The following is a 23,381-nucleotide window of genomic DNA, read 5'->3' on the forward strand; positions in this document are numbered from 1 at the left end:
GATAACCCATCTTAGATGGATCTGTTCAGTCACACCCAGCCTAAGCAACAGACTGTCACAAGCCCCGACTGCACCTAACTAGATCAGACACAGCTGGATGCAAACACAGCTGGGCTGCAAAAGCAGCCTGAAGAGGACAACACGGCCCCCACCTGCACAGAAGGCAAGGGGTGGGATGCTGGAGGAGAAGCAAGAAGCAGCAGCTGCAAACTCTGGAACAACGAAGAAGGGAGCTTTAGGAATAACATCAACGCAACTTCAGAGCAGCAAAGAACACGAAGAGGCAGATTTAAAGTGAGGACGGTTAAAATAGAGGACTGGAAGTAGAACAACCACATAGTTCTGGACACTGAAGAAACCCTGAGGAGACGGAACCTTGTCCAGAAAACTTCAGATAGAGATAAAATCTGTACAATTAAGGTTCTCAGGAACCTTACAATGACAAGAGCCTCAGACCTCCTTAACAAAGAAGAATCTTGAGAAGACCTTGGGGCTCTGAAGGAATATTGCCAAAACCTTCAGGGGCTACAGACTAGGACCATTGCTTTCCCCTAGGAGTGGGCTCAAACGGCCACCCCCAATTCACCACCACTCAAATGGCAAAACGGGGTGGTTAGTTTTTTGTTTATGGGGTGGCAGGTGGTTCTGCTGACACCTGAAATGACTTTCAAAATGGTTTGAGGGGCTTAAAATTTTGTGTGTCCCCCCCTTTCTGTAAATAATGCTTCTTCGTTTATTTCTGCATCCTATGATTAGGTGAATGGGACTCCCAGTTAAAAGAATATGATGTCCATGGAGCACCTCATATTTTAGAAATTATGCACAACCCCAAATAAAAATTTTAATGCTCCCAGATATAATTGTCTCAAATATAGTGTACACAACTGTATTGTAGATACAGAATGAAGGCTATAGTCTACACTTGCTTAACAGTTCCCTATGGCAACCAAAGTTTATCTCCTATTGCTTTTGCGGTTGGTTGCTTCTGCTTCTGCATAGTTAACTACTTTAGGCTTGGAGAATAAAAATGATTTATTCTGGCCATCAGTGGAATTTTTCTTAAGGATTATGACCAACATTTGCAATATGCAGTGAAAGAAAATTTGATGCCTTTTATTTGCATAAATTTAAAAACCTATTTAAAAGCATATTAAACAATGTTAACAAGTCAAAAATATTTGACTAAAATAATGTGAAGTGCTGACTTTAAAAATCGCTTCTGTGCAGGATATAGCTTTGTGTATGTGAGTTGAGGAGAATGTTTGCTTCCAAGTACATAAAATGAAATCGCTGGCTCCCCTTCCCCAAAATATATACAATTACCTTAACCCCAGTCCTCCAAATTCACTATCTGAATTCCCCTCCGTGTTTATGTAGCCCTGTGTCAGGGAACCAGTGGCTCTCCAGCTGTTGCTGAACGAAGACTCCCATCATCCCTGATCAATGATTGTGCTGGGTAGGTCTGATGGAAGTTTCTAGAAGCCCAGAAGTTGCCCACCCCTGCCGTTATATAAACAGTATTGCATTTATCTAAGTTTCTGATTACCCAGCATGTGAGGTCCTTGTGTGACACGGAGACTACTTCAACACTGAGGTCCATCATCTGCTTTTCCCCTAGATATGTCATCCCCTAGATCAGACATAGGCAAACTCGCCCTCCAGATGTTTTGGGACTACAACTCCCATCATCCCTAGCTAACAGGACCAGTGGTCAGGGATGATGGGAGTTGTAGTCCCAAAACATCTGGAGTTTGCCTATGCCTGCCCTAGATACACACCCACACTGCATAAGGTCTTGCCCCCTGCTATGTTCCAAGGGACGCGGGTGGCGCTGTGGGTAAAACCTCAGCGCCTAGGACTTGCCGATCGCCAGGTCGGCGGTTCGAATCCCCGCGGCGGGGTGCGCTCCCGTCGTTCGGTCCCAGTGCCTGCCAACCTAGCAGTTTGAAAGCACGTCAAAGTGCAAGTAGATAAATAGGGACCGCTTACCAGCGGGAAGGTAAACGGCGTTCCGTGTGCTGCGCTGGGTCGCCAGATGCAGCTTGTCACACTGGCCACATGACCCGGAAGTGTCTGCGGACAGCGCTGGCTCCCGGCCTATAGAGTGAGATGAGTGCACAACCCTAGAGTCTGGCAAGACTGGCCCGTACGGGCAGGGGTACCTTTACCTTTATGTTCCAAGTCTACATCTAGAATGAACACCTAGTTCAGTCCTCAACTGGGGAAAGTTAGGATTAAAGATGCCTTAAGGTTGCTAATCCCACCCTTCTCTAATTCTTGCTATCCAGTTTTAACAGGGACATAGAAGGTGACCATGCAAAGCAACTGGAATTGAGTATGGATCGTTAATACTCGTGGAGCTGCGCGTGCTGCTAAAATTATGACTTGTCTACTGTACCTTCTTCTTTTTTTACAATCTATTTGGCATATCTTAAGACTTTAGCTAATCTGCCACTTTGCATTTGCTTCACAGTATTCTGCACCTGCAGACAATTTGCATTTTAAACCTTGCCACACGAACCCAAAATTGACATTTCGGTATGTACATGGTGAGACCAGAGAAGGGAACATCCTTAGTGTGTAAAAGAGAAAACTTCAGGTGCTCTGCAAGGATCAAACTGCAATGGTAGAAAATATATTTTTCACCACCATAAACACATTACAGCCAATGCAGTACAAACTCAGGGAAGGGACCAGAAAGGAGAAATGGTTTTGGAATGTTGCTCCTGCCTTAAGAACTGAGCTTTGCCTTCGCACCATGGCCCTCTTTAGACATAACCAAGCTTAGCATCTGAGTAACCGAGAAAGCGAGTCTACCTCAGACATAAAGCCCAGCTGAACGTTGCTATGTGGCAGTACTGGGGAGGGTTTTCTCGGGGCTCATCTACACTAATTTTCCTCAGAGCTTTCTAGGCACAAGTCTGCACTTTCCCAGTCCATGCCTGAAGTTTTTTTTGGTGTGTGTGTGTGTGTGTGTGTGTGTGGAGGCAGGCCAGATTTAGGTTTGATGAGGCCCTAAGCTAGTGAAGGTAATGGGGCCCTTTATAAGTCCACTTGTCTTTTGTCAACAACAAATTGTCACTGTTATTTGTGTTGAATATATGCCATATGGTAATTTATGGACCTAAATTTATGGATCTAAAGCCATTTGCACATAACAAATAGGAGCCTACACAACACTGTTGCTGTATGGTTTTATTTTATTTGTTTTTTTATTTTATATTTTAGAAATGTACATCCAGGTTTTTTTCCTTTAAATTTTTTGGGGGGCCCCAAGAGAGTGGGGCCCTAAGCTATAGCCAGTTTAGCTTATACATAAATCCGGCACTGGGGGGGGGTGCCCTACAGCTTTCCTCACAAAAACTTTCTCTTTTAAATATTTCTGCATTGCAGGGGGTTGGACGAGAAGATCCTCAGAGTCCCTTCCAATTCTATGATATCTGTGGTGGCCATTTGTTGCTTATATGATAGGCCAGTCACAAGGAAGGCAAATCCTGGTGAAACGCTCTCCATGATCCATGGAAAACCCAAATTGGTCTGCTTGTTCCAATTCGACATTAAAGAGTGGGTTTTCCTGGGGAAAGCAGTGAGGCAAAGAACCATTGCTCAGATATGGACTGTGAAAGTGTGGACCTGCGTCTAGAAAGCATGGGGCAAAGCATAGATGAAACCCCTCCCTTCTGAGATATAACTGGCATGGTCTCTTATGAATTTTCAGCACCATCTGAAGATTCAGGTCTTAGTGCCTGAGGCTGTTCACAATTGCTCTAACTATTGGTGGTGTGTTTTAATATCTCCTGCCTTGTTTTTAAGCTCTGTTGTTGCTAATTTTAAAGTACTCTGTGCGGAATTGCTTTGGGAATCAAGGGCTGGCTTACCTCTCTCGCCCTGACCTAGCCACTGTGATCCATGCGACGGTCACCTCCACACTGGATTATTGTAATTCGCTCTATGTGGGGCTGTCCTTGAGACTGACCCAGAAACTCCAGCGGGTGCAGAATGCTGCGGCGAGATTCCTTACAGGGTCCTTGCTGCGGGATCACATTCACCCGGTGCTATACCAGCTGCACTGGCTCCCGGTGGAGTACAGGATCAGGTTTAAGGTGCTGGTTTTAACCTTTAAAGCCCTATATGGCCTAGGACCCCCGTACCTACGGGACCGCCTCTCCTGGTATGCCCCACAGAGGAACTTACAGTCTTCAAATAAAAACATCCTGAAGGTCCCAGGCCACAGAGAAGTTAGGCTGGCCTCAACTAGAGCCAGGGCTTTTTCGACTGTGGCTCCGACCTGGTAGAACACTCTGTCACAAGAGACTAGGGCCCTGCAGGACTTGACATCTTTCTGCAGGGCCTGCAAGACAGAGCTGTTCCACTGGGCCTTTGGTCAGGGCGCAGCCTGACTCCCTCCTTTGGCAATCTTCGCAGAGCTCTGGCCCAGTGGTTGCCATCAGTTTGATTTGAGTTAATTTTATAATGAATGATTTTGGTATGTTGTACTATTTTATTGTTAGCCGCCCTGAGCCCAGCTTTGGCTGAGGAGGGCGGGATATAAATAAAATTATTTATTATTATTATTATTATTATTATTATTATTATTATTATTATACTTTTATTTTTAAAAAAATCAGCTGCACACAACGATGTTGCTCACTGTTGTGGGCAGGGGATGTGGTCGACAAATGGCTTGCTGCACCTTGTGGATAGCATTGATGGTAGCTAGCCAGCTATCCAGCAGCAGCACACCGTCACAGTGCTAACTGAAGCATCCCCTACCTCCACTGCTGTTTCCTGATGGATTTCAAGACCCAAGAAATTCCTGATGAATTTTCCTCCATCCACAACTGCACTGCATTGCTGGCTGACAGCACTCATAGCAAACCGCTTCCCATACGTGGCTGATAAAATAATAGAGGGGCAGGAGGTCAAGAGCTGGTATGTGGGTGGATGTGCTAAATATTGATCTGAAATCATCAGCCAGATGTTGAGCTGCAGGTCTCTCTAGACTTATAGTTTTGAAATACTGTTGTGTTCGCCAAGGACTTTTCAGGCAAAGTTAACTAGTGTTTTCATTACTCCCAACCTTCAAGGGACTGCCTTCTTTCTGTTCACTTCTGTTCCATATTTACCTGGCTAGACAAGACCCTGGAAGAGTTGCTGAGCAGAACAGATCCCAGGTTCCCCAGGAAACTGGTTTGAAAATGAAGGGAAATTATGGGGCAGGCCGTGACAAAACTCGCATGGTCTTTAGGCTACAGAAGAGCTTCTGAGGGCTGTGACAGTAACCTTTTCAAAAATTGCTCATGGTAAGCTTACCCTGAGGTAGTTGAGGGTGAAGTTAGTGAGACCCATGCGGGTGATGTTTTTGGACAGCTGTTCCAGCACCTGAGGGTCTTGTGCCTGTAACGGAAAACAAAGAGACAGTCTCTCATGCTCATGGAAATGCAACAGTAAAATTATAAATCAAGGACATGCTTAAAAAATTGGCAATCCTATCTGAAAGCAAGCTGCCAATTTATAAAAAGCATCCAAGATTTTATACTGAAAATTAGACACTAATTCACTGAGGGAAGGAGAGTGCAGTGCCCATTTCATTCCAAACACTGGGTTATTAGCATTGGTACTGCTAAGCTTTTCGAAAATCATACTTTAGATTAGTCGTTATATCAGGCAACCTTACTAGCATTGTCATCTCCACACTGAAGTAAAGGGGCTAAAAATGAGAGTAGTATCTTGTTTTGAGGTCATTTAGTTCTTTTATAAGGGATGTGGGTGGCGCTGTGGGTTAAACCACAGAGAGCCTAGGACTTGCTGATCAGAAGGTCGGTGGTTCGAATCCCCGCAACGGGGTGAGCTCCCGTTGTTCGGTCCCAGCTCCTGCCAACCTAGCAGTTCGAAAGCACATCAAAGTGCAAGTAGATAAATAGGTACCGCTCTGGTGGGAAGGTAAACGGTGTTTCCGTGTGCTGCTCTGGTTTGCCAGAAGCGGCTTAGTCATGCTGGCCACATGACCCGGAAGCTGTACGCCGGCTCCCTCGGCCAATAAAGCGAGATGAGCGCCACAACCCCAGAGTTGGTCACAACTGGACCTAATGGTCAGGGGTCCCTTTACCTTTATTAGTTCTTTTATGGTAAGGGCAAGGTTTGAACTAGGACTTTCTTGGATCACAGCTTACTCTGCTGCACGAGAGCAAGGATTTTAATTCCACTGCGGGAATAATTCCCATTCTCCTCAAGGGTTTCTTGCACACATTACCTCACAGTAGCATAGCAACTAAGGGTTAGTGAAACAAATCGGGGGGGGGGGACTATAAAAATAGTTACAGCCTTACAAATTACCAATGGAAAAAAGAAACTCCCTAATTAATATGCTCGAGAGCAAAAGCAAACATACAGACAACGTCGGGATGCTAAATTTCATCTACTGGTGTAGTATGGTATCACCAACGGAAAGCACGTGAAATGCACAGGAAGAGAAAGAAGGACTGATCCCTTTTTTGTACAGAGGAGTAACCTGGGCCTGGAGTAACAGTTGGGACAATGCTGGCGATACCCTATATGGGTGCTGCAGAGCTCAGAAGGATGCAATTAACCAATGTACTTCAAAACTGTTTCTGACATGTGCTGATGTACCCTTGGAGCCCAGCTGGGCAAAAGGTAACTCATGCAGAGATTGCCGACATATGTGTAACAAGCAAATAAGGTCCCATCTGCACAACACATTTATAGCGTACCACTTTAAATTAAGGTTACCAGACGTCCCAGGTTCCCCGGGACAGTCCCCGGATTTGCAAATCTGCCCCCGGGAAACGTGGCAGCGGCAGCCTCAGCAGCCCGGAGCCAGCCTGGTAGCACAGTTGGCTCTGGCTGGCTTCAGGAGCTGCTCGCTGCTGCCGCCACTGCCAAAGGGGAACCGGGATGTCCAGCAGTACAGATCTCCTGACCCTTCCCCCTTCGTTGTGACAGATCGGGGGAGGCTCAGGAGTTGTGGGTGGGCGGCCATTGCCCAGGAGGGGCGCAAGGCGCATGGTTTCTCTGCCAGGCAAGGCGCAAAGCCCTTCTTTCGCACCCAGTGAAACATAAACGCGCAGTTTTTCTTAAAACTGGGCAAACGTGGCAGAGAAAGGGGACACGAGATTGGGGAAGGTTCGGGACTGTTGCCCAGTTTTTTTAAAAAACTCTGTGCATTTATGTTTCACAGGGTGCAAAAGAAGGGCTTTGCACCTTTATACACCATGCATGTGTGCTTGGGCCCAGGGTCTTTTGCCTCACCATCCCCACTAATGACTCCCTGTTGCTACTCAGCTAAAAAAAAAAAGTGTCCCCAGATTCATTGAAAAAAAATCTGGTAATCGTACTTTAAATAGCCATGGCTTCCCCAAAGAATTCTGGGGGCTGTAGTCTGTTAACTATTTTCACAATGCTCAGAGTGATTTGACAATCAACCCCCACTTCCCAGGGAAATATGGGGGTTGTAGCTCTCTGGGGCAAAAAGAGGTTGTCCTAACAGTCTCAGCACCCTTAAAAAACTACAGTACCCATGATTCTTTGAGGGAACTGTTTAAAGTGGTACACTTTAAAGGTATGGTGCAGATGGAGCCCCCCAAAATGTAAAAAAAATAAATTTAAAACCAAGGTGGCGTATTCTTACTCTTTAAAAATAACTTTAATGGATATAAGAATGAAATGTGCCTTCGGATTTAATTCAGAAAGAAAGTGTGCATCAGCTTAAGTTGGGGAGACACTGTCTACTTATTTACATCCACAAATGCTTGTGACACACCAACATAACATCCTTGTTTACAATGCGCATAACTCTTAAGATAACTGGCTGTGACAGCAAATGATGGGTTTGGATTGTTAGTCAAAATTTAATGGATTAAAAAAAAAAAGCAATTCTGGCCAATTACTTACATGCATGGCTAAAATACTGCGAGGGACTAACTCTCTGTATTGTCTAATTGTAAAGTGCCAGGTTTTTATTCTCATAAGGTCATCAAATGTAAATTCCAAGATAAGACGTCCTTCTGTGCACACCTAGGAGAAATAAAGAAAAAGGAAGGAAAATAAACAAACACACACACACTTCTTTGAGGAGCCTCTATAAAACTAAAAGAAACCAAACAAAATACAGTCCTAAGCAGGCTAAATAAATGCCAATATACTTTTGTTATTCAGCTTTATTGGGGAAATTGTATCCCCTCTGGAAAAAGAGGGGAATTAAGAATGAACAATTAAATAAGCAGGCTGTGGATTTTATAGGTCTGTGCAATCTAAATCCTATTTTTTGTTTCCCTCCAAAATGGCTGGTGATGATTAATGGCATAAAGGGCATAATTCTAACCCCCTGCGCTGATGGTGGGTGGTGGGGTAGCATGATGTGCAGGCTCCTCTCTGCTGGTGGAGAGGAGCATCATAGGGTGAGGAGATGCTGGAGGTGAAATAATTAAACAGGTTACCCAATCATAACCCGGGGGGTGGAGTCAGAGGGACTATAAAACCAGCTCTGGGAGGGGCGAAGGGAGGAGTTTGTTGGGAGTTGAATGGTTGGTTGGTTGGAGTGGGAGTGAATTGGGATAGAGTCTGTGGGTAGGTTGAGTTAGTGTAGCGAAATAAGCTGAGTCAGGAACAGTTAGGGGCTAGGAAGACGAGTAAATATCTGAGAGGTGGTTTAGTGAGGGGGAGCAGGTAGCGGAAGTTATAGGTCTGGATAGGCACCCCATGATTGTAATTGACCGATACTGTTTATGAAACCACACGCTTGTTAAACTGCAATAAATAAACAGAAGTTTATGTTCCAATTAACCCTGACTGGACTCAGTATTGTACCAGGTAGGGCCTGGGTGGTGGCAGCGAGAAATAAAGTGGTGCCACAGGGATCAATAGATGGTGAAATGTCCGGGGACCCTATGTGATTGCCACAGGAGAAGTGGGGACTTCACCGTGGCAGGTGGGAAGCTGCTGCCTGTGGTTCTGCCACTGGCGGCGGCTAGCAGACAGCCCCCCAATAGGCTGTTTCAGAGAATGGATTCCCCCATGGAGTTGGATTCTTGGGCCAATCGGCTGCAGCAAACCCATGTATGAAAGCCACCCCACCTTCTGCCTTGGCTGGCCTGGGTGGCAAGGCTTCAGATATGGTGGTGGGCTTGCATTCCATCGCTCCCAACCAGAGATCTGTTTTGCTCTGTTCACCTTTCACTCTAGATAACAGCTGCAATTGTGCAAATATAATATCTAGTTGCTGAACCAGAGGGTCCTGTATTCTTTATGTAATAGACATTAAACAATCTTGTGTAATAGGCTGAGCTATAAAAGTTCTACATGTTCCAGGTGGTTGTTAGGTTTACTCTGGTATGTGTCACATTCGGTAGTCATTCTTCGGATAGTTATTTTCATCCTTCCCATTATCTATTTTTTGCTTTCTGTTTCATCTTTCAATCCTTTTTTTGTCCTTTTGGGGGTTCCTTCTCATCTCCTCCTGGTGCCCCAGGGCTTGTATAATGGATTGCACACCAATCGCTTCTCAATTCTGAAAAAGTTTTAGCCCCAATTTCCTTCACTGATTCTTTTTGTTTAAACATTTCTGTCTGCCTGATTTGTATTCGCAGTTGCATTCAAAGCTCTCTAGGCTTGGGCTTACTTTGAGCACCAGGAAACCACAATGCTTAATTCACATAAAAAGGAGTACTGTGGAGCCCCTGAATTCTTCTCCCACGTTACAATCGGAGCCAGAGGAGAATTTATAGCATACCCGACAGATAATTCTTTTATAGGTCAGATTCCTCATAGTGAGGGATATTGTAAGACGGGTGAACCATGGAACTAATGAGGGGCGAAAGAAGAGTCTGGAGGGACCTGTGGATATAGGAAAGGAATGATGGCACATTTTCTCTCTGTGTCCTGGGCTGGCTTTTCAAAGTGGCTCTAGGGCAGAACCAGTGGCTGATCAGGAACAGGAAGTGGGGAATTTCAGAGGAGGACATAATCAAAGGGAACATTTATTTACTTTGGAGCCCTGACAAATTCTGGAACCTGATTTGGTAATTTAAGAATAGCATATCTTACAGAAGGGACGCGGGTGGTGCTGTGGAGGGACGCAGGTGGCACTGTGGGTTAAACCACAGAGCCTAGGACTTGCCGATCAGTAGGTCGGTGGTTTGAATCCCTGCGACGGGGTGAGCTCCCGTTGCTCAGTCCCAGCTCCTGCCCACCTAGCAGTTCGAAAGCACGTCAAAGTGCAAGTAGATAAATAGGTACCGCTCCGGTGGGAAGATAAACGGTGTTTCCGTGCACTGCTCTGGTTCTCCAGAAGCGGCTTAGTCATGCTGGCCACATGAAACCCGCCAGTAAAGCGAGATGAGAGCCGCAACCCCAGAGTCGGCCACGACTGGACCTAGTGGTCAGGGGCCCCTTTACCTTTACCTATATCTTACAGAAGCACCCCTGTTGTTTATGGCAATATTTAAAAACATATTCTTAATTAGTGTAAACTAGGGGTCTCCGACTTCCAAGAGATTGTGATCTACTCCCACTATAAATAAACTGGGAATGATCTACCCATTGGTTTGACCAGAGTTGTTGAGCTTTTATTGGGGAGAGAGACCAGGTTCAATCAGGGACAGGCCTCAATTGACCGGTAGATCGCGATCGACCGCTTGGACAGGCCTGGTGTATACCAATCTGGCCATTACAGTGTGTGTGATTTATTTATTTTTTAAAAAAATCTGCATTAAAAGCTGTAGTAGTAATGATGTTGGTGAAGTTTCTGGGAGCAACTTGCCCTAATAGCACAAAGCAGTAAGGCAGTCAGAAGGGTTTCTGGTTACTGTTGGCTGAGCTTATACTGGTCAGCATAAGAAGGGGGAGAAAAGCACCTTAGCCCTAGGTTAGGAGCCTGGGAAGACAACCAGGCAAGGGAAACTGCTTGACATAGGAAAAGAGAGAGCTAGGGATTGGAAGAGACTGTGATCCAGAGGGATATGGGTGAGACTAGTGAGAGCAGCATGAGAGGAGGACACAGAGAGAGAGCCACACAGGTCCAAGAGCTGCAGAGATGAGGCGGGATGAAATTTCACATAATTATTTGAAAAAAACAAAGCCAGTCCCTCCAAGTCTTTGACAGGAGGCCTCTAGAACATGGCTGGCAACCTAAGGCCCGGGGGCCGGATCCATCCCAATCGCCTTCTCAATCCGGCCTGCAGACGGTCTGGTAATCTGCGTGTTTTTACATGAGTAGAATGTGTGTTTTTATTTAAAATGCATCTCTGGGTTATTTGTGGGGCCTGCCTAGCATTTTTACATGAGTAGAATGTGTGTTTTTATTTAAAATGCATCTCTGGGTTATTTGTGGGGCATAGGAATTCGTTCACCCCCTCCCTTCAAAATACAGTCTGGCCCCCCACAAGGTCTGAGGGACAGTGGACCAGCCCCCTGCTGAAAAAGTTTGCTGACCCCTGCTCTAGAACTAGGGCTGATGTCTGCTATGGCCTGTGCCTCAGGAGGGCATCCACTGACAGTAATTGGGTCTTCCTCCTTGAAGTTACATGCCCTCCTTGAGTAAGAGAAGCAAGAGAACCACAAGAATAACAGTGTGAATGCAACCCCAAGAAATTAGAACTGCTTTGTTTCGTTTCGGTCCTTGTTTTTATGTTTTTACTGTGTATTTTTATTCTGCGAACCGCCCTGAGATGCTTGGATGAAGGGCTGTATACAAATATAATAGATAAAATAAAATAAAAATAGAAGTGACTTTTATGTGTGTTGTAACAGGAAGGAATCTGTAGCTGCTGCTCATACAGTAAGTAGCTCTCTGTGCTGTACCCAAAAGCACAGCTCTGCTATTATGGCTACCTTGGAAGAATAAAAGTGTTCTCTTTGGACAGAAGGCAGCGTTCTTCCACTGACAGTTCCTGACAGCAAAACCAGGGCTTGCTTGGCTTCAGGTATTTCCCAGAGCTTTTATTTTGCTTGTTCCCAAAGCAATTCTCCTCTGCTGTCGTATACTAGGGCTGTTTTTATTTTAATTATTTAACAAATAAAAACCATCCATCTGCAGAAGAGTTGGGATGCATACGACACCCCAAATTAAGATACAATTAAATACCAGCCTAAGCAGAATTATCTTAAATCCCACGTTCATTCTGTCTCCTGATCACCAGGATCCACTTCCTGACCCAGGAGGCAGCACCCCTTAGTTTCCTGCCCCTTGAGTGTCCGGGGGAACTAGCAACTCTATACGATGGCTAGCGTGATCAGATGCTAAGGAGCACAGGGCTCTCGTATATTTAAGAGTTGTTAAAGCAAGGAGACTTTGCTAGCAAAGTTTTTCTAGGGTGGAAAAATGTGCCACAATTGTTTGCAATTTTTTCCTTGTGTATGTGTGCCTGTTTTTGTTCTGTTCCTGCTATGGACAAGAGGTGGGAGTTTCTTGCTCTGGATGCTTTTGGGCAACCATTCAGACCTGTCAGGATGAGGCCTGGATAAGCTGCAGAGTGTGGAAAGCCACAGAGGGAGAGTCCATTGGCTCAGAGTGGGGCCTTCTTTGTGCGAGGGACAGAGCGGCGGGCTACCAAACATGAAACATGGAGAGGGAGCTGTTGCCAAGACCATAGGTTGTTTAATCTGTTTGTTCATCTTGTGCTTGTTTTTTTACCTAGTTATTTGCTTTAATTGAAAATGTGATTATCGTCATCACAGGTTTGCTTGCTTATCCTGTGACAGAATTGCCAATTTGTTATTTATTGGACCTGTTTATATGACCTGGGACACGGGTGGCACTGTGGGTTAAACCACTGAGCCTAGGGCTTGCCGATCAGAAGGTCGGCAGTTCGAATCCCCGTGACGGGGTGAGCTCCCGTTGCTCTGTCCCAGCTTCTGCCAACCTAGCAGTTCAAAAGCACATCAAGTGCAAGTAGATAAATAGGTACCGTTCTGGCGGGAAGCTTAATGACGTTTCTGTGCGCTGCTTTGGTTCGCCAGAAGCGGCTTAGTCATGCTGGCCACATGACCCGGATGCTGTACGCCGGCTCCCTCGGCCAATCGAGATGAGCGCCACAACCCCAGAGTCAGTCACGACTGGACCTAATGGTCAGGGGTCCCTTTAACTTTACCTAATTGTTGTATATTGTTATGTTTCTCAGTTTATTTTTTTATTACTTTGTCCCCTGCCCTGGGACTGGAAATATTCTATCAAGAGCAAGCGATGAATACTGTAAGTGAATAGTAATAAAATACATAAGAGCAGAGGGTATTTATAAATGAGTGGTGGACACTGGACAAAAGATCTGAGCTTTGATTAACCTTCTAGGACTCAGGAACACACTACGGAATTGATTGGCAGTAGATTCAATAGACAAAGTACTTTTTCATATTGTGCATAATTAACTTACAGAATTCACTGCCACAAGATCTGATGGCTTTGTATCGGAGGATAGGTCTATCAACAGCTATATGCCATGACAGCTGAACAGGATTTCCAGGTTTAGAGGCATAGGCATGCCTTTGAGTATACATTTCCTGGTGGGCAACCGAGTGGGACAGGGATGTAGCCTTCATGAGCATCATTCATGGGCTTACAGGCTGACCACTGCGTGATACTGGACTAGATAACTCAGCAGACCAAATGTACTTTACATAGTTTCACGTCAAATATTTAGATGGAAAATTTACTCCCATCGCTTTTGCTCGTAATTCTGATAGATGTTAGTTGCCTAACAGTGACAATCATTGGACATGATGTGAATTTTATTTATATCTACAAATATTATACAGGACATGCCAGGAAATTCATTCCCCCCCCTCCTCTGACCCTGGTCCTCCCTGACAGTTGAGGAGCTTCTGGAATAGTATAGGATTTTGCACAGGGAGCTGCGATAAAAAAAGGTAAAGGGACCCCTGACCATTAGGTCCAGTCGTGACCGACTCTGGGGTTGTGGCGCTCATCTCGCTTTATTGGCCGAGGGAGCCAGCGTACAGCTTCCAGGTCATGTGGCCAGCATGACTAAGCCGCTTCTGGCGGACCAGAGCAGTGCACGGAAACGCCATTTACCTTCCCGCCAGAGCGGTACCTATTTATCTACTTGCACTTTGACGTGCTTTCGAACTGCTAGGTTGGCAGGAGCAGGGACCGAGCAAGGGTCCCGGGGGAGCTCACCCCGTCGTGAGGATTCGAACTGCCGACCTTCTGATCGGCAAGTCCTAGGCTCTGTGGTTTAACCCACAGTGCCACCTGCGTCCCTCTGGGAGCTGCGATAGGTAAGGAGAAATTGGCTAGGCCCTGTGTAAGAAGCAGCACTTGCATTTTGCACAAAGCCACTGTTAGAAAATGATCCACAATTTCTCCACGGTTTTTTTTTTTAATGGTACATTTGTTTAGTGTCTAAAGTTTCAGTGCAATGGCTGATCTCTCTGTAGTTTGAATACCATTAACATACTGTTTAAAACCTAGAGCTCATGTGTTCTGGGACTTTCGTTTAACGAGACATTATCTAGGAAAGTATAAAATGCAATTTTCTGAAAACCTTATAAGCTTTTCCCTCTGTAGTTGTCACCGTGTATACCCTACAAGCCCGTTCAATGAGTTTCTCTTGCTGTATTTAGTAAGAAAATAAATTTCAGGCTCATATAGCCACATGTCATTAACTTGCCAGAATTTGTTAAATGTGGCGGTGCCTGCTAGTTTAGGTTGGTTTTTTGAAAGGACCAGAAATTCATTAAAGATAGGTTCTGGTAAAGGGTGTGAGTCACAATAGTGAATGTGAATATTGGTTTTTCGGCTCTTCCTTTGTACCCACCAGGTGATGAGACCTAGTTCTGTCTCCTGTCCCAACAGTTACTGTAAACTCACAGATTTAAAAGAAATACAAGCTCTGGGTTGTGGCAAACCTACATTAAAAATCAATGGATCATGCCCATGTGTATGATTTCAAGTATGACTATTTTTAAAGAGACCACATACACTCACAGATTGTAACAGCTAACAAACACACTATGTGATGATATTTAACTTTCTAATTTTTCTAATTCTAAACCAAACTATTTCTCTCTAATCAATTAAGCCAAAATCTCACTCAAAACTGCCTCCCTTCCCTGCCCCCAAAGCTGCCTTTCCTATAAAATCCAAAATGAAAAGGTCTCCAATTAAGAAAACATTCTCTGTTGTGCTGCATTCATGTTACCGTGCTGTGAGCTCTGACATTTTGTTTCTGTGGTAACCAAAATCAGCTGATTAGTTGGCATGGCAACAGAAAAGATGTAATCCCGGCAGACACAGTCTAATCAATGCCCCCAGCACAGATGGTCTCTGGAGGATCAACAAGAAAGAAGCTGGCAGGCATTCAGGAGATCACGTGGCAACTCCAGACTAGGCCAGGGAAAAAAAGAAAGAAAACTAAAAAAGAACATTTCTCAAACTAACCAGTAGCTTTTTAACCCCTTCTTTGTCTTGCTTAATTGTCAAAGATTCTGCAACTTCCACCACCAGGAGGGAGAACAGCATCACTTTAGCTTTATTATTTTTATTATTATTATTATTGCACAAAATGTAAATTTTACAAAGTAATAAATTCTTCCCTGACCTTCAGTTTTTATTGCTTAGAGTTTCTTATATCTGCCCAATATCCTTATTTGATAGATGGTTTGTGTAAATTCATAAAAGTAACGTGCTCCTTTACTTTTTATAAGGTAAAGGAACATAAATTGGTCACTGGTGTTATGTCCAAGACTGAGACACAGACTGTTGATTCAAATGCGCAGGAGGGGAAAGTATATTTCAGCTATGCACACGGGCTGTTATTACAGTTTTAACAATGCTGATCTTTTATGCATTTATGTGGCGCTATAAGGAAACACAAGTATTACTAGCCTTAAATAAAAACCATTTCTACCATGCATCAAAGTCAGATAGGGCTGGAAAGAGACAGTTGTTTTAAACATGAAGGCAGGCGTTACACTTCATGGTGTGGAAACTCATCTTACCATTGATTCTAGTAAAAAGGCTATGCAGGGTTAAAAATAAAATAAAAGCCTGTGAACCCTTTTGACCAAAAGTGACAGTGAGACAAAAGAAGTGTTGTATACACGGTGGAAAGCAATTAGAGGTGAATGGGAATGAGGGAATTCATTTTGAAAAAATGTATTTGCATAGGCTTGCCATATTTCAAGAAGTGAAAATCCGGACACAAATGTTGCTGAGCTTTCTTTTGGGTGGACGGACAGACGGACGAAGCGATTTCCCCAGAAATTCACCAAAAATTCAACACATCCAATATGGACTGCCAGGGTTTCCCCAGACATTTTAACTGGTTTCCGAAAATTCTGCCTTGACGCCGTTTTCGAAGGACGAATCCTGGCTATATGTGGAAAATTCTGGGCATATGGCAGCCCTATTTTTGCAACCCTGGACTTTCTCCTTTTTTGGTAGATTCCACTCCTGCCAGGGGCCTTGGCATGTGGCGCCATGATGCCATCACTAAACCGAAGACCTGGAGGCAAGTGAGATAGTGACCGCTCACAAGGTCTGCCACCAGTTTCTGGATATTTCTCCAGAAGGTGAGAATGGCTCCTATACTTGTACAACTGTAGGTGTGTATGGACTCTTTTGACCTTTTAGCCTATCTGTAGTGGTTGGAGGCAGGGGCAGAGATCAGAATCCTGCAGCCCGCCATATATTGAGAGGAGCATGGCAATAAGGTTTACATTATCTATTAGCTGGAATTACATAGCTAAGAAAAAAGGCATTAAAAAAGCACCAAAGCAGCATTATTTGGGGGTTGCAAATCATACACACACACACAAAACTGAGAACTGAGGGACAAGATGACTCAGTCAGTAGAGCATGGGACCCTTAATCTTAGGGTCGTGGGTTTGAGACCCATATTGGGCAAAAGATTCCTGCACTGCAAGGGGCTGGACTAGATGAACCTCCAACTCCACAATTCTATAACTAGTTTTGTTGCTGTTTGTGCTAACGGTAGGCAGTTTTCGCCTTGAAAATGCTAGAACGTGAAAATTCAGCACAGTTGCCGAAGCAATACTTCTTCTCCAACCCATTTTCGTTTGGTTTGGTTTTTTATACCCTTTGCCTGTCTCCAGCATAACTGCTAAGAATGCTGGACTTGGTGGTCCCTATTCATTTCAATGCTTTGGAACAGGAGAACTTTCCCATAAATGTGACCTCCATCTTTCATTACTGGGGCTGCTATAGGCTAAACATGCAATTTTTCAGGTTGAAAAAACATTGCTTCCCTGAATGCTACGAAATCTAACATGATGCCCTTCTCTATGGGGAAAATTAGGCTACATTTCAGGTGCTGAGACGAACCACTGCAATTTTCTAAACACTTTGTTTCGGAAAGATTCTTCCCCCACCCAACCAAAGTCCAGTTTAGTTTTGCTTCAATCAGTTGGGTAGTTATTTACTAAAGAGAAGACAACATGCTGACCGATGCAGCAGAAGTTAATTATTATTGTTTTATCTTACTTTATTTTATTTGGTGCTTTTTCACTCCCGAAGGGAACACGGAAATTAACATGCAAAACAAGAATGCTAAAAACTGCTGTCTATATAGAAGCTTCATAGGTGCAAATAAACAAGAAAATAATTTAAGAAATTTTGGGTGGCACCATATCAGAAACAAAGAAGAATGTTTAAGAATGGGAGTCTTTTCAGCCGGCAGAACATGGCTTGATAGGTCTGTCCCCTGGAAAAAATGCTCTAAAGCAGAGGCCCTGCCTAAACTGGTCTCACATTGGTAAAAGAAGGCCCATAAAACAGCGTGTTATCTTCTGATGTGCGGGGACAGGGAAATCTATATACTCCCTGAGAAACTTCAGAGCCTGGCCATTGAAGGATAATATCTATTCAACTATTCTATTAATCGAGGGTTAAACATTCCAGAGAACCAATTTCCTACAAAATATTGCATTAAGTCAACTGGGCCATAATCTTGAAGCTAGTGCTACTCAGTCTGAAGGCTAAACATGGAAGTAACAAGGTTGCTTCAAGAACCATGTCATAGGTCAGAGCTAGATGGAGTGGTTCATAGGCAAAATCCTAAAACTTGATGGTTGCAATGGGAAGACTGTAAGCCCAACGATCTACCAATGTCAGACTGCTAGCAGTGAATTACCAGCACTCAAACCAAATTCCAGAGTCCTGAGAAAAGACAGCTACAGGTAACTCGCAACTTACGCGCATTTAACTTGTGTACATTCAGTTTTATGCGAGTGACCAAAAATTTAAACATGTAAAAAGGGGACGGAAAGAGGGAGGGCAATCCCACCTGCCACTGAACCCAATGTGTTTGGATTATACATCATTTTGGCTTTGGAACATAACCTCAGAGAAAATCGTATTGGCTGCAACACCTGGAGCCATAGCACATCCTTAATTTGGAAGAAGGTGCAAGGGACATGCGCTGGAGAATGCTAGTGGTATATGATGAGAGATGTAATAGCTTCACCTCTCACACTGCCTGGGGGTGAAAACCTACCTGTGTTACTTTGCTGCTGTAGCAGAGGCCCTCCAAACTTTAAGCCACCATCCCTGACCATTGGTCATGCTGGCTGGTGCTGATGGGAACTGAAATCCAGCATAGGAACAACATGGCTGGATCAGGCCAAAGGCCCATTTAGTCCAGCATCCTGCTCTCACACTGGCAAACAACATGTCTGCAAGGCAGTAATATGAACACACGCCATGTGTGGTGGCCCAATTAATGTGACTCTTCCCTCTTTAAAATAATTAAAAAAATGAAGTAGATCATGAAAATCTGGTGTCTGTATGAACACACCTTTTATGTGTGACTATTAGCTGTTTTTTCATACTCCATTGGAGCACAGGCTTTCTTGCTATATGTGAGTTGCACAGTGCTGTGTTTCTTTTGGAATATAAAAAGTACTTGTGATTTCTCCCAGTTTGTGATTCATGACCAAGGATCTAGTCATGCAGTAAAAAAACAAAAAAATGTTCAAAGATTGAATTCTACCCGAAGTTAATGACTAAGTACTATTTATTTATAACTGTCTGGATGGATATAAATATGAATTATCTAACTGTATTATATAATTGGTTGAGTTGGACTTTGTGATTTCATTCATTGGCTCGACTGCCAGGTTTTGGTTTTTACTGATTTCCACTTAATTAATTTTGTTTTGTTTCTTATCTTAATAGCTATATTATGTCCATCTTTTCTTTATATGCCAATGGACCTATGGTTATAAGCAATAAATCAGAAATGAGCTGAAGATTGAAGTTTGTGTACAATATTGTGAATTTTCACATAAGTTCTTTTTCTGGTATTATTTAACAGAACTTCCACTTCAATGGTGTTTCAGTTTTAGCAAATTAAAATTCAAGATATCTGGAATCACTTCCACCATCCACAGATAAAAAACCCCCCCCACCAAACCACCAGTTATTAATCTCTAATGTAATCTGGAAAGGGACACTGAAAACCCAACAACAATTTCATGTTTCATATTAATCTTTCCTATTACCTTTGTAAACATTGGTTTTCCATGTTGAGTGACCATGGTGCATTGATCACAGTCCACTGTGATGGAGGAGTTGTGGTATGATTCTTTTGAGTGCTTTAGGATGTAATACAGGTCTGTCACACCTCCTTCAAAGACAGTGCTAAAATAACGAGGAATGAGGGTCCTTCCAATGGCTGTTGGGAAAATACAAAGCACATGAGCAAAGGGCACTAGACAGAACACTTTTAAGCTGTTTACTGCTGTTCATTTACTAGAACAATGGTAAAATCTGATCAAAACTTAATGCAGATTCCAATTAAACCAGTAAGAAATAGACTACACTGTTCCCTGTGGAGAGTGAGACCTGCAACAACAACAAACTGGAGACCTTCACATATAGACATGTGGTCCAAAAGGATATTATGATGGAGGTCCAGAAGAGGTCCAGAAAAATTTGTAGGATTGGCTCCGCCTGCCATTTTCCCAGCACAGGTCATTCACCATGGTGACCAAATCCAGAACAGATGACAGGCTGCACCCCAGAATCTGCTCAGAGGTCATCAGCTCTCCCCCTAGATGCACCCTAATTCCTGGGTTTTGGCTCTGGGTCTGCTAAAAATTGTTCCTACACCTTCACCTTCCTTCCTACCTACCTACCTAAATAAATAAATCCGTTTCAATAATAGTAAAAAGTAAAAGTAGAAAAATAAAAGTAAAACCATTCCAAATGAAATAGAACAGTCTAGACTTTCACTGGGCCCCAAACAGGTATATCAGATTTTCAAATTTTCAAATACTGGCATACTTAAAGCAGTCAAATACCTACTAATAGCATTAGCAATAGGTGAAGAAATAAATATAAGCCTTGGGTCAGAGTCAGGCATCTATGTAGGGATCCTTCCAGCTGTCCCTAAATATGTCTTTTTCTTAAAATTAAGTGAGAAACATTAAGTAGTAATAGACAATCTGTAGAATTTTAGGATGGAATAGTTTTCAGAATAATTAAGATTTTACTTATTTATATTAAATATTTTGTTCAAAATGCTCCTTTGGTCCTCATATATCTTTGAGAGAGAAATTGCAATTGACAATGCATTTTAGCATGTGGATAAATAATTTAGGTAAAATTAGAAAATTGTAGAGCTGGATTTTCTGGCCTCCATCATTCAGTCTATGTAGCAAAGATTAACCATTCCAGGTGTGGCGGCTGGTATGCATTGCCTCTCAGAGACGTGTTTTCTTCCAGGGCCAGCTCACCATCTGATATGTTATTCTAACACAAATGGGTTTATTCCGCCTGTTAGAAGATCACTTTATTTCGGCAAAAATACCACCATAGATTGATACTACCTCAATGAGGATAATATTGGTGGAGGTTTTGCTATTGACTTAAATCTCCATCTCCATTCTGCTATCCCTTATTGTCCCTTGTAAAATTACTGTCCTTATTGCCATCTGTGGACACTTTTGTGATGGGTTGGGGACCTTCTGGAGTAGATGGTGGTGGTGGTGGTGGTGGGAGACAGGGTGGATTTGATTTAAATCAAATTGATTTAAATCACAATTTAAATCACTAGTCAGTAAGACTCAATTTAAATCACTAGTCAGTAAGACTTAATTTAAATCTTTTTTTTACAGAAAGACTCATTCTTGCTGGTATAATCTTAATATTTACAACCAGATGAAGGTTTCATCTTTGGAATAATAAATTTTCAGAGTAGTTTTTACAGTTATATCAAAAATTACTGATTTGGTTATACTATCAGAAATACAAAGACAGGTAATTATGAAAATATTGTTTATATTTGGACAACTTTTCTGCTGTACTTTATTGGAAGGAGAAAAATAATCATTTCCTTAATGACAATTTAAACAATTTATTTAACTAAAACAATAACACTGTAGCATATGTCTCCCATGTTTGTTAACTGATGTAGATAAATGATTTTTTTAAAAAAAACAACAACCTTAGACTGAGTTTTAGCACACATGAAAAACTTAAACAAATCCATATTCCCTGATGAATAGCCCTTGGACTATAATGTAACTTAAACAGAAAACTATCTTTAGAAAGATTTTTCCTCCAAAAACATTTTATTTTAAAAATCTGATGTGTTTTTTTTTAAAAGCTGGTTTTTTAAAAAAAAAAAACCCAAATTTTTTATTTTTATTTTTTAAAAAACCATTGCTTTTTTATCCGCCCTGGTGGGAGATGAGGAACCAGATGTCCTGCTCTGGAAGCAGATTTCCACTGCACAAGCAGGTGGACATAATCTAACATCATTGCATGCAGGGCTTGATGTAATATTTCATCGGACTTTACTACAGAGACCCAGGTTACTTTTAAGTCCTCCTACATCTAGAGAGAGGGACGCGGGTGGCGCTGTGGGTAAAACCTCAGCGCCTAGGACTTGCCGATCGCATGGTCGGCGGTTCGAATCCCCACGGCGGGGTGATCTCCTGTCTTTCAGTCCCAGCTCCTGCCCACCTAGCAGTTCGAAAGCACCCCTAAGTGCAAGTAGATAAAGAGGTACCACTTTATAGCAGGAAGGTAAACGGCATTTCCGTGTGCTGTGCTAGTGCTGGCTCGCCAGAGCAGCTTCGTCACGCTGGCCACGTGACCCGGAAGTGTCTCCGGACAGCGCTGGCCCCCGGCCTCTTAAGTGAGATGGGCGCACAACCCTAGAGTCGGACACGACTGGCCCGTACGGGCAGGGGTACCTTTACCTTTACCTTTACATCTAGAGAGAGTTTATAGATAAAATGCACTTTGGTGCATGCCCAATCAGGTGCATGTCTGATGAGACGGCAAGAGCAGCAGCCCAGGTGAGGAAGTTCCACCTTTGAGGTATTCTAACATCTGGTATTCTAACATCTGCCTCAGTGAGGATTAAGCCATGGAGGGCCGAGGAGATTCAGCAGCAAAACGGCAGCTGGAAGATGTGAGAGTGGAGATGGGGGGAGGTTTGTATACACCAGTGATGGCCAAACTTGGCCCTCCAGCTGTTTTGGGACTACAACTCCCATCATCCCTAGCTAACAGGACCAGTGGTCAGGGATGATGGGAATTGTAGTCCCAAAACAGCTAAAGGGCCAAGTTTGGCCATCACTGGTATACACCTTTGCCCCAAACCCAGTAAACCTTCTATGGGCTGCTGGAAGGCAGGACCAGCAGCAGTCTGTGTAAGGAAATCTTCGCTCAGTGAGAAACCCTGATTGTCCTTTTTTTTATAGCATTTTAAATATATTGCGACGCACCTTGAGAACTTCAGTTAGTAAGAGGGGTGTAAATATTTCAAAGAAGCAAAAGCAGAAATAAATGTTTGCATACTAGGCAGGCAAACTGAAGAACTTGGATATGGTTCGTTAAGCACTGTACATTTCAAACAAATACAGTTCCTTGCAATCCTCATTAAAACTTCTGTGTGTGCCCTCTATAGAGTATAATTTAATGAGGGGAGAGAAACTAGAAGTCCAGTGTACACGCATTTGTTTTTCAAAAGTGTTAAAAGATTCATACATTGCTTTTTTTGCGATATACAACAAACATGAAATTAACCCATCAAGTTAATTCCTTGCTCCCCTAAGGCTAATCAGCACAAATTAAATTTCATGCTAATCATCTTGTACAGCTAACATGTGACAGAAGACCTTGAATTTGTTTTGATAGAATTAAATACATTTGTGTGGTTTATAAAAAGAAAAAGTGTACAGTTTGTGATAGTTGAGCTCAGGAGGTAAAAGAATACTGCCCCCCTTTCTCCTTACATCCATTAGAAACAATACAGCATAAGAAATAATACTAGTTCTATATTGGTGTAATTTTTTAAAATAAAAGGCCCTGAAATATTGGCACCCCATTGCTACGGAGTACATTTTGCCTGCAAAGGTATAGAAAAAGAATCAGG

At 43.2% G+C, this 23,381-nt stretch overlaps 1 protein-coding gene across 4 annotated transcripts in view; it reads right to left on the reverse strand.

Moving 5' to 3' along the window:
• The window catches only part of LDB2 (LIM domain binding 2), a 226,438-nt gene that overhangs the window by 37,140 nt on the left and 165,917 nt on the right, over positions 1 to 23,381 (reverse strand). For all 4 annotated transcript variants that reach the window (XM_083630690.1, XM_083630691.1, XM_083630692.1 and 1 more), the window contains exons 3-5: positions 19,495 to 19,667; positions 7,912 to 8,034; positions 5,314 to 5,397 (exon numbers count right to left, since the gene is read on the reverse strand). In XM_083630690.1, the coding sequence (XP_083486816.1) occupies positions 5,314 to 5,397; positions 7,912 to 8,034; positions 19,495 to 19,667 (380 nt within the window). The remainder of the gene's footprint in view (positions 1 to 5,313; positions 5,398 to 7,911; positions 8,035 to 19,494; positions 19,668 to 23,381) is intronic.

The sequence above is a fragment of the Podarcis filfolensis genome, assembly GCF_964270895.1.
Source record: "Podarcis filfolensis genome assembly, chromosome: 9".
Classification (NCBI taxonomy): domain Eukaryota; kingdom Metazoa; phylum Chordata; class Lepidosauria; order Squamata; family Lacertidae; genus Podarcis; species Podarcis filfolensis.